The 12456-nt window shown below is 38.1% G+C and overlaps 1 protein-coding gene across 1 annotated transcript; it reads left to right on the plus strand.

Moving 5' to 3' along the window:
- Window positions 1–758: 758 nt before the first annotated feature.
- On the plus strand, window positions 759–10375 carry LOC103156544 (indian hedgehog B protein-like). The gene is made up of 4 exons (XM_007578636.2): window positions 759–1536; window positions 3509–3666; window positions 3894–3997; window positions 9449–10375. Exons 1-4 carry the CDS (start codon window positions 1231–1233, stop codon window positions 10183–10185), a joined length of 1305 nt encoding a protein of 434 aa, XP_007578698.1. The 5' UTR covers window positions 759–1230; the 3' UTR covers window positions 10186–10375.
- The last annotated feature ends 2081 nt before the right edge of the window (window positions 10376–12456 follow it).

The raw sequence follows: 12456 nt of genomic DNA on the forward strand, positions 1-12456 counted from the left end.
GGAAGATATGGAGTGTTTTTTGTTTTGTTTTTTTGTTTTTTTCACAATACTGGGTTTTGTTTTGTAGGCCAGAAACAAACATCTGATCAGATGACAACAAAATGAAGACCAGTGTTCCTTGGTCTTCATTATGCTGCCTTTTCACCATTGATCACCAACAAACCTCTGAGGTACAAACAATTGCATCTTTTGCTGCCTCTTTGGTAGGTTTGGCAGCATAATAGGGTTTATGTTGATGCATGATTGGAAATGGTTATGTGTTTTACCCTCATAAAGTAAATCAACCAGACATTCAGTCACCCAAAAAATCAGTGAGTCATTTAAGCAGAGGATTCTACTTCTCTACTGGTAAACAGTCAACCAATCCCCCTCGATCAGATGGGGTTGGAATCCAGTTGAGAGAAACCATCGGCAGCCTCTGCGAAATTGATTAGATTAATTGATTTTGTTGTTTAATGTCAAAAACCGTTCATCAACATGGAAGGTGGTCAAGGACAAAGACAGAGAAGGAACGGTGGGAAAGCCCTTAGGCTCTCCTGCCTTCCAGCAGATGAGGACCGGACTCTCCAGTGCGCCCTGTGCCCAGGAGGGGCGGGTTTGGGTGGCAGAGCGCAGGGACAGCGAGCGCAGAGGGAGAGAGGAGGAGAAGAAGGAGGGGAGGGCAGGACTGGCAGGGTGCGGTCTGAAGTGGCAACAGATCACTGTGGATCACCCAATTCCCTTCAATTCAACTGGAAAGCTGCAGCTTGTCGCATATGGAGAAATCCAGAGCAGGGCATCGAGCAAAAAGAGCGCACAAGGGGCCGATGTTCTTCCAGATACCCTGGTGCACAAGAAAGAGGAGGGCAGAGAAACCACAACACTGCAACTTGGATGTCAGCAGCCGCACTCTCTCTCTTTAACTCTCACACCCACCAAATCGACTTTGAACCTGTTTGTTTAAATACACGGACTTTACAGCCAGCACACTTACTGCTGATTCCGTCAGGCGGCTCAGAGCGGAGTTCCTCTAGTTTGTAGACGTACAAAAAAAGAAAAAAAAGAAAAAACAAACTTTTTTGGTATTCCAATGGTGCCTCATGGAGACCAGGGGATGACCTTATTTCATCCAATATTTTCAGACGCTGTGCTTTATTTTTCCCGGACAAATGGAAACTAAACCGGAGTGGCACTGAAGACATCTCTCTCTCTCTCCCCCACGGGAGAGTCCTCCCTCCTTTCCCCGGGGCGATGCGGATCTCCTTCCTCCTTCTCGCAGCCTCTCTGTGCGCCTCTGTCCTCCTCCTCGCACCTGCTTCGGAGGGCTGCGGGCCGGGGAGGGGATACGGCAAGAGGCGGCTCCCCAAGAAGCTCATCCCGCTCGCCTACAAGCAGTTCAGCCCAAACGTGGCCGAAAAGACCCTGGGAGCGAGCGGGCGACCCGAGGGGAAAATTACGCGCAACTCCGAGCGCTTCAAGGAGCTCACGCCGAACTACAATACAGACATAATCTTTAAAGATGAGGAGGACACGGGCGCAGACAGGCTTATGACTCAGGTAAAGCTGGGTGGGGGAGGCGGGATACGGAACAGGGTCTTATCTCGGTTAAAGTGCCATTTTCGAGATCATTTTGTTTATCAGGGAGATCAAATTACACTGAGCTGAATGAACCAGATTAGCCACGCTGCTGCTTCCAATTGTCTGCTGAATGTTTGCTGTCAGTTGAATGTTTAAACCAAAGTGATTGATTCCATTAACTCTTGGTTTCACCTCTGGATTCTGCTACCTGACATACTTCGCTGCGGAGGCTGCCTTCAAGTGTTGCCTTCACTGACCCCAATCTGGCTATAATTTTCCATTTGACCGGACATAAGTGAATCATTGGGAAGTAGTCCTAACCCTCGATTCATTTCATGCTTTTGCATAAGAGACATCTATTTTTATGCCGGTTGCATCCTGCCAGCTTGAGCAGTGGTTATTTTACGCAATAACCTCTCATATTTGCAAATCATTAAAATGCATGTCCACTCCTTGACTTTCAGCCTGGTTTGTGTATTCGCATTGAATGGATGTCAAGCAAACACCGCAATCACAGTTGTGTGTACTTTGACCATTCACCTGACACAGTTGGAACTCGCAGCAATTATTTGAAGTGCACATATTGTTATACTCATAGACTCAACGTTTTGGTTTCAGTGCATAACTTTTTTTTTTCTTCTTTTGTGCTCTTTATGCTTTTTTTTAACTGTTTAAAAGAAACATCTATTGAACTGATATGAGTTGTTTTAAATTAAATGATACTTCTAGAGTCTGTTGGTCAATTTTTGGCATTGCTGAATCACCAAAAAGCCAAACTCGTTGATCAAAATTTGGTCTCACAGAGTCAGCTTTTCGGCCCATCTTTTTTATTCTTCTCGTGAAGATCAATCTGGCTTTGTCTTTCTCTGTATAAACGTATCTATTTCCTGAACAAAACCATAATCCTTCAACTAGATAAATGCGCATGTAATTCTCACTCTTGTACTACTGGCAAAGTGCTTTTTGATTTATTGTGCCTCTCTTCTAGATAAAGACAGTTATGGAGTCGTATTTACCACAAAGTCTATTGTTTCTGTGATCATTGTATGTCTGCACTGTTTTCTTAATTCCCATCCAGCTCTGGCATAAGCCCCCTCCTGGGCCAGATCCTCAAAGACATTTCTACAGAGTCACTTCTGTCCACTGTCTCCATGTGCTTGCTCATAATGAGGGATTGTTGTGTACTCAGTGACTCGGTGTGATCGGATGGGTTGTTGTTTTAACATAATTTAGCAATATCACTCCAACAGAACCAAGGTTATTCCTGTTAAATGGGAGTCAGTCTTTTCTACTGTCACCTCATGCTTGATAAGTGATTGACTTAAGTGAATTTTTAAACTTCCGCTTTGGGATCACTAATGTGTTTTTTTGATTCAATTGAATTTATGCAAAATGAGTGATTCAATTCAAACAGCTGGGCTCCCTCAGATAAACTTTGTATAAATTTATACACTACTACACCATCACACTCGAGCACGAGTTCTGATATTTAAATAACAACTATTGTTAAACATTTGCAAATACAAATTTAGAACCAAAACCAGAGGTACAAAAAGCTTCTCGACTGTTACCTCTTTAATTGTATCTTAAAGTTGTTTTTTTATTGTTTCTTTGTTGCTAAAGCTTTACACTTTACTCTTTTTCAAGCACTTTGGTCAATACATAACTGATTTTAAATGTACATAAAAAAGCTTTGATTGTGTTTGAGTGTTTTATAATATGACTATGATCAAATACAAATGTAATTGATTTTAAAATGATTTAGGAGTAGAATATTTTGGATGGGTTTGTTCATATGTTCTTATAAAATGAATTTCTTTGGCTAGTTTTGTGAAGTGCTTCGAGAGAGTATTTGTGGTGAAATGGTGCTCCATAAATAAACCGAACAGAAGCTGAATCGTCCTCGATTGTTTTTCTCTAACTTCTTTTGCTTTTTCTTTGTCTCGCCCAGCGTTGCAAAGACAAGCTGAACTCTTTGGCCATCTCTGTGATGAACATGTGGCCAGGTGTGAAGCTGAGAGTAACAGAGGGCTGGGATGAGGATGGTCATCACTCAATCGACTCGCTGCACTACGAGGGGCGTGCTGTCGACATCACCACCTCAGACAAGTAAGAGAAACAAGCTTGATACACATTTTGAGACTAACATTTAAGCTCTTTGAAATTATGAATGATTTGTTATTAAACCTATCAATAAGCTAACGTGTGAAGCTTTCAAAAAGCAAACTATATGTACTTTACTTCTAAAATCTAATTGTAGAACTGAATATTTCTTGACTTTTGCAGATGTCTTTTTTTTTTTTTGCTATTTTGATTCAGACCTTTTTCTCTGATAGGGACAAAAATAAGTATGCCATGTTGGCCCGCCTGGCTGTAGAGGCTGGATTTGACTGGGTCTACTATGAGTCTAAAGCCCACGTTCACTGTAGCGTGAAGTCAGGTAAGAACTACCTTTATGTGTATTTCAAAGTGTTTTTTTGTGTTTGCGGCCAGCTGTTGTTAGCACTAATGAGGTTGATGCGAGACACCTTGTGGGGTGACTCCCTACTTGTGCAGCCTCGCTTTGAGCACCTGTGTTATCACTTTGTGAAGGTGTTTGTGTGCAAAGCCTACTGGGAACCAATCAAAACAGGGTGTGCACCTGTGATCTCTGCTTTATGCAGTCTCATCTTATCGTCAGGGCTTATGATAAATTTATCAGTTTATCAGAATTTGGCACGTATACTATCTGTGCTACATACCTATTTTTCCAGAATGTAGTGCACATATGAAAATGCCGTGCCTATTAAAGTATTCCTAGTCCTTGACATTCATAGTTTGCTGCAGTTCTACCACAAACTTAAACATACTTTATTGGTAGTCTATGTGACAGGCCAACAAAAAACAGTAGACAAAGTGGGAAGAATACATGATTTTCATTTACTGCTATACTTTGATACCTTTCAAAAAATTTGTGGGCCAACAGGTTGCATTTAGATATCATTGAATTATGAAATAGTAAGTAAAGATCACTGCTTAATCCGTCATCATCAAAAGAATCACAGGAAATATGTGGAAGAAGATGCCCTGGTTAGATGAGACCAAATTTGAACTTTTTGGGTTACATGGAAGAAAACCATAAACACAACATGTCTGCTTAGAAACATGGTATTGGTAGTATCATGACGTGGAGATGTTTTTTTTTTTTTTAAAAAAAAGGGTGATGGCAGCTGATTGGAGTTGGTGACGTGGCTAGAGTTAAGTTGAGGGCAATCCTGAATGAAAACCTGAATGACTGGAGCGGAGGTTCGCCTCACACTGATGACCTAAAGCTGATGGAATGGTTTAGATCAGGGCGGTGTCCACCGAGAGCTACTATCCTGCAGTCGATGCACGCTCAAGTCAAATGAACGGCTCATTGCCAGTCCTCTGCAGAGCCGAGTGACGTACTAATGAGGGAATTCAGCCATTTGATTTGTGTGTGTTGGAGAGTGGATGCATGGATGATCCTGAGGACTGGACTTGGGGAAGCCCCCGGTTTAGATCAAACCATATTCATATGTTACAATGACACTGTAAAGCACCAGAGCTAAATTGGATTTAAGTTCAGAGATGCTGTCCGACTGAGCTTAAGCTGTGTTTTTTTATTTTTTATTTTTTGAAATGGACAACTGAATTTAAGTCTGTAGATGTGAAAAACTGACATTACTCAAAAGATCTGCAGAAAAAGATCTGCAGCTCTAAATGCAATGAAAGATTTGAGTCAGGGGGACTGAATACAAATTTGCACAACACTTTTCAGATTTTTATTTGTAAATGTATTATGTAAAATCTGCATCGATTTTCTTCTCCTTCATAGTTACCCACTATTTTTTTTGTTGATCTATAACATACAGTCCATAAAAATGCTGTGGTTGACACAAGACAAAAAGTTGAAAAGGTTTGAGGGACATGAATACTTTTGAATACTACTGTACGTCCATCGAGTCTAAATGTGAATGCCTTGGTTCCATTTCTGACAGACTGCTTCTGCCATGTCTTATTGTTACAGCTAACTTACATCTTCCACCACAGGTTCTTTACCAGATTAGATTTTCCTAAAAACAATAAGTGACAACATTCCATGTAACTTTTGAAACATTTTAGAAACCCATATACCCACGTCTGGTACCACCAGTTATTTGATGCCAAACCACACTCTAGCAGTCTGCCTAGGTTAGTAGGCTGTGAGATGATTAACTCTCTCTTTGTTTTTGCCGTTGCTTTGCCTCCAGTGAGTTTCTTTCAGATCTCTTATCTGAATCTTATCACAGGCCTCCTTTTTGTGCAGCCTTTGGGCTTACAGACCCACACACACCTTGAACAAATATTTGGCTGACTTGGGACTGCCTTAAGACAAGCCTCCCTCACAGACACACACACACACATACACACGTAACTATATGCACCTTTATTTATCAATAAGATTGATTTCTTATTTCTGTCAGATTTAGTCGGATTTTTTTTTAACCTCACAGCAACCAAAAATAAGGATGTCACTTGGTTTAAATCTCTGCAGTCCAAACGGTATCTAGAACCACGTTTGAGTCTGTGTACTTTCCTGCCTCCGTGACCTCGGTCCGTGCTCTGACTGCGGTGATACAATCAGCAGGTTATCCATTAGCTCTTGCCGACTACACTTTCTTGCCACCTCATCTCACTGCATCTTAAAGGGAACATTAATCCAGGCAGAGTTAAGCATGATATATTGTGCAGGCAATTCTGGGTGAAGAACTGCACCTCAAAGGCCAAACAAGTAATTTTATCTACCATTTAATACAGCTGAATGATATATGCATATGATCTGTAATAAAAGACAAAACATTGTTCATTGTTTGACCTGATTTTTTTTTTGTTTTGTTTTGTTTTGTTTTGTTTGTTTCTGGCCTTATGAGTTAGGGTTACTAAAGTTGTTTCTAATTTCCAAATACAAGACAGATGAAGAAATTACTTTTAAATTATTATCATTATTTTTTATTAATTTCTTAATCCTTGGGTATAATTCCCAGATCCCTGAATGTGCCACACTTACCCATTCAAATATGCCAGTATGAACACTATGGGAATTTCCAGCCATCGTTTCATCCATTAAGGCGGCAGGTTCTGTGTCTCACATATGAACATATTTTAATCCAAAATGTGCAAAACAATCTCAGAAAAAAAAAAAAGAACTTGTGTTGATGCTGGAAAGACAATATCACTATCCACAGTTAAATCTGATCACATGGATTGAAATGTCTCTCAGTGAGAAGGGCGACATAACTCCAAAACGTGTCTCCCTTATTATTCTGGCATTTAGCTAATTAAAATAAATGAGGCAACTCTAGCTGACTTAAAACAGGAATGGATTATTCTGATTTAGTATCAGACAGTAGGGGAAAAAAATAGTATACATTGTATACATCTTCAACTTTGATTTAAAAGCTTGTACTCTGTGTTTTATCTAAAGCTGAAGCAAGGTGAAACGTTAAACTTTAATCGTCTTAACCCAACCAGTCTTACTGGATATATGTAGAAGAATATTATTTATTTTGTTGATCAGCCATAGATGATTAACGACATTACTTTTTATCTCAAACATTCAATTTGGTTTCAGTTTATGTGTATATATCACCAAGTCAGAACAAATTTCATCTCAAGGAATGTTACAAAGAAATGAATTCAGTTCATTCATACAGACAAATTCAAAATCACGTTTGATCGCCTTTATCAAACAATCCAGCCTAGATGAGTTAAACATTTAAATGATAAAAAAAAAACAAACAAACAAAAAAAACTTCTGTCTAACGGATCCCGGACGATGGCATCAAATCACTGCCTTGCAGTGACAAATCCCCTTAAATAAGCAGGTGACAGAGAGCAGTGAGTTGAACTGAGTCTCTTACTTTTCTGCAGACCGTCATACTCAACATGGCTCAATGGCAGAAAAGATGGTTGAAAAGAATGTGTAACCTTCACTGTGAATTTTCAATTATTGCACTAAAATAAAGATTTATGTTAAGTTTTATTTTAAAATCTATTGAAAGAATAAACATGCAAAATCTATTTGAGAAAAACGATTTTAATTTATCAATGTATGCCTTAAAAAGCCATCAACAAAAAAAACAAGCCTTATTAACTAATAAACAAAAGCAACTACATAAACAGGACAACTACTTTTGACTGAGAGTTAGGATGAAGCAACAACTGCTTTTCAACAGCGGATTAGCACCCTAAACAATCATAATAATGCCAATAATAAAAAGTAAAGAAGACAAAAGTGTAAGAAGCAAAGAATAAACTGAATACAATCTCATATCAAGGATGGCATGGACAGGAGTACAAACTTAATTAATTCTACCCCATGTCTAAATTAAATATAATTAACAAAAAAATGTATGTAATTCAATTCAGTTTATTTATATGACACCAAACCACAACATGTCATCTCGAGGGATTTTACAAAATAAGTCATTACAATTCAATCATACATACATTCCAACTGATCCTATCAAATAATTTGCTCCTTTATTCAAATTAGCTTAAAAGTACTTTCTTACCCAGAACCTTTTTGGCTTCATATTAATACAGATATGCTTTTCTATACTTTGTTATCCACTTTATATGCGATTTCCAACTAATTTGTCTACGATTAGCCATTGGGTATATCAAATATATTTTAGTCGTCTCATTATTTATAGCCCAGTATAATAAAATATTATAGTGCCATCTGCAGATAAAACTAGTTTAAGAACATATACTTTGCAAAGATCATGAAAAACAAACAATTTTGGGCCCAACACTGACCCCTGGGGGACTCCACAAGGAATGTTCAAACATATGAGACAAAATTCATTCTTCTTAACAAAATGTTTTCTGATCATCAAATACCTCCATACCCATTATAATACTGCTCATCTGATTACGTACTACTCAAGTTTCATAAGTAAAACGTCAAGATTTATTGTGTCAAAAGCCATTGTTACGTAATTGAATGTTTCAATTTATCTAGTGAATCTATTAGTGCAGATGATCTATTTTCTCTAAATCCATATTGAGCTTCAGTGAGTACCGTAAGAACATCCAGTCTGTTATTAAAGTGTTTATAGAATTTTTTTAATTTGTAAGAGTTATGGTTAATTATTTGTGAAGAGGCGTTTCTTCCCAGACATATATTGGAATTACTTTTTGCTGCTTTCTTTTTTCTTAGAGCAGCACCCATTAAACATGATAAATTGCGAAAGTAGGTCAGCGTTTTAGAAATTCCAGTGATCTCTCTATAATCGTCTTGTGAATATCATCATTCTTAAAAAAAAAGAAAAAAAATTAAGAGACTTGAATTAGCTCCAGGTACAGTCTAAAAAGATTTTCTTTTTTTTTTTTTTTGCATATCCAAGATAAGTAAGGGTGAAAGCAACACTCATAAAATATGTCAACTCATAAGCAACCAGTGGAAAATGTGTTTCTGAAATTTGTTCTGGTCATGCACTTGACTTTCAGTTATAATGAGAGAGACCAAAGGCAGACAGAGAGCAAATAGTTTGAACCTGAGTCATACTGCTATACAAATGTTAACAACCCCTCAGTGATTGAATTGAGATAATGTTGTTCTTGAGTCCGTGTCAAAGTCTCACCTGCTTTATGGATCACTAAGTGACCTGGAATAAGGAGCAGGTGTAATGAATCTAGCTAGTTGTACTAGAAAACTTCACCATGAAAATCAAGCTAGGACGTATCAGTACTTTATTTCAACCACATGTTCCCCTTCTTTATGTTTTCTTTTTTTAATGTTTTGTACATCAAACTAAACCATTCAATAAAGAGCACAACTTCATAGATTTAAATAAAATAAATAGATGGATATTTTTTTCTTCTTCTTCTTTCACTCCCTCAGAGCACTCAGTGGCAGCCAAAACCGGAGGATGTTTCCCTGGCGACGCTCAGGTCACCATTGAAGGTGGGCGCATCAAACAGATGCGTGACCTCCTCCCCGGCGACCGTGTCCTTGCGTCCTCCTCAACAGATGTCCACGCTCCGCTCCTCTACAGCCCCGTTGTGTCTTTTCTGGACCGCCAGCCCAATGCCACCAGGACCTTCTATGTTATCGGGACGGATGGGGGGCATAACATCACGCTCACGGCCGCTCACCTGATCTTTGTCACAGAATGTCCCAGCAGACTGACCGGGTCAGGGCAGAAAGAAACATCTCAGGACACAAAGCTTTTTGGTTCCATTTGGCAGAGGAGGGGACATGAGGCAGGTATGAGGACAGTTTTTGCCAGCGAAGTCCAGCCTGGACAGTGTGTCTTTACATCTTCTGGCAGATCAAAGTCAGATCCAAGACTCTCAGTTGTGACGTTTGTTGAGGAGCAGACAAGCACTGGGCTGTATGCCCCGCTCACCCAGCATGGGTCTATAGTGGTGAACAGCGTGTTAGCATCTTGCTACGCTGCCGTGGACAGTCACTATTTGTCCCACTGGGTCTTGGCTCCTTTGAGACTTATTTACAGAATAACAGGACAATCTCAAGTGCAGAACGATGGGCTCCACTGGTACCCCTGGATTCTGCAAAGGCTGGGGAAAGTGCTGCTGGGTACTGAACACTTCCACCCTTGGGCCTTTGACCAGTGACATAAACTTAAGGAGGACGAATAAATATCAGACCGGTGGCATATTTTATTTGCTTGCATGCAGGGGCACAATATGGAAAAGCACAACTGTTTTTAGAAGAAGACTGATCAAAAGTGTATATATACTTTATACGTACTCCAAGTGCCTGTATTTGCTGTACTTCAATAAATCTCTTATGTATGTCTTTGTGTAAGACATTGAGGAGGGAATAATTTCATTTGCATTAACATAAAGACTGACAACTGGAGCTCTTATTCAGCTAAAACAGGTATTGTCTCTAAATTGTTCAATTCCTTCTGAAAACCCTCACTGTTTGTGTATAAACATGATCCCCGTTTTGGGACACTGAAAGAAGAAGGTTGACACACACACAAAAAAAAATAAATAAATAAATATTTGAAGAATATTAAGGGGGAGAGTGAGAAAAGAGAAAAGTTTATAAAGCTGACGAGCTTTTGTATGTAAATAGGTATTTATACACTTACAACTATGTAGGAATAATGTAAAGGTTTACTTCCAGAATTATCTCCTTCATCGCTCTTTGTAAAATCTAAGCCTTGTTATTTCTTTTTAAAGTCCACTCAGTGTGGTGTAGAGCATTGATACACAAATTGCTACACATTTATAAGAAGGCTTAAAAAAAAGCCACTAAATGGCAGGGAATGAAAGTGTGTATAAAGCCACGACTTTTTCTCTACAGATAGTTGTACGGTGAACTTGCTCACCTTCTCAGTTGTTTTCAAGTCTTCCATCAGTTTTAAAACTACTTGATCTTTCTCTTATTCACATGTTTATCTACAATGTTTATGTTTTTTTTTTTATCAGGTGTATTATTGAAGAGATAATTGTTTGATCATTGTCTTAGGGTGTCACTTTTCAGGTCAGTAATATGACTCAGGCTTTTTTCAACTACTGTATTATCTTCTATGCATCTCGTTAAATATCAGTAATTATCACAATTAGTACATAGAAAAGAGTTTCTAATTTAACAATGCCAATATCGGATTATTGTTTGTGCTTCATCTCTTTTGAAACACCCACATTGGAGCAGCAAATTTGTTTTATCAATGACAATATTAATTTTATGGAAGGCTGTATAGAAATGTAGAAATATCTAATATATATTTCAGATTGCCTAAACTGTTTCTGGTGTTGACTTTAAAATGCTTAATGAAAAAACACAATGCAATTATCTTGTAACTCCAAGGCATTTTTCGCAGGAATATTGTCAAATATGTATATTAAAGCTATTGGATAAACTATTTAAAGATCTATTTTTAGAAAAATGTTGTTTGTATTATTATTTTTGGCAACTTTGTATATAAATTTTGTATTTGACACATAAAAGTTTTAAAGAACGAATTGTGTCCTGTCTTGTTTATTTATTTTCTCCTTTTTGGAGTGTAATAAATTGATAATCATGTCTGATTACTGGAAAAAGTTTTTTTTTTTTTTTTTTGCCTTTTACATTTTACGGTCCAGGTGAGAAAAGCATACACATTATACTTGCTCAAACGACATCCAACGACTGACTATCTGTTGGTAAAATTACTTATCATTGTTACCAGCATAATGCATGAATGACTGTGGTTAAAGGGTGGTCTGCTTGTTGGTTTCAGTACCAAGGACAGCAGCACCATGTGAAGTTCCACTTTGCTGCTGTGGATGATAGGGGCTTGTTTTGTTTTTCTTCTAGGGTGAAGAGTTATTATTTGAAAACAGCACACTCTGCTGGAACTCCACATATTTGCAGCAAAATGCAGTTACTTGGAACATAATTTAAACCACTTGGACTGTTTCCATTTTGATGTACTACCAAATTAAATAAAGGATAACTGTTATTCTTTCTTGTTGCAATTTGAAAATTGAACATCTTAAAAGTGTCGCATGCATCTTTTTTACCCTAATGCCCCTAAGTAAAGTTTTGTGCATTCATTTGATTTCAGAGTTCACCTTAGCTTTACGATGGGCTTCATGAAGGCCAAATCACACTGCAGACAGGTCACAAATAAAGTTGTTGAGAAGTTTACAGAAGGGTATGCTTTTGCAAGACACAGTAGACCAGTTTGCTTAAAAGATGACCAATCAATAAATGTAACTATGAGATAAATCATATGTTTGTTTTCCTCCTAAACATGATTACACTTACTACAAAGGAAGATAAAAACAGTAAAGCAGATTCTAAGTAATCTTTATTATTACTGGTCATTTAGGTACAGGGAAAAAAATAAAATAAAAATCTTTTTGTCATATCCCAGATACCACCATTAG

Source organism: Poecilia formosa, unplaced genomic scaffold (genome assembly GCF_000485575.1).
Source record: "Poecilia formosa unplaced genomic scaffold, Poecilia_formosa-5.1.2 Scaffold486, whole genome shotgun sequence".
NCBI lineage: Eukaryota > Metazoa > Chordata > Actinopteri > Cyprinodontiformes > Poeciliidae > Poecilia > Poecilia formosa.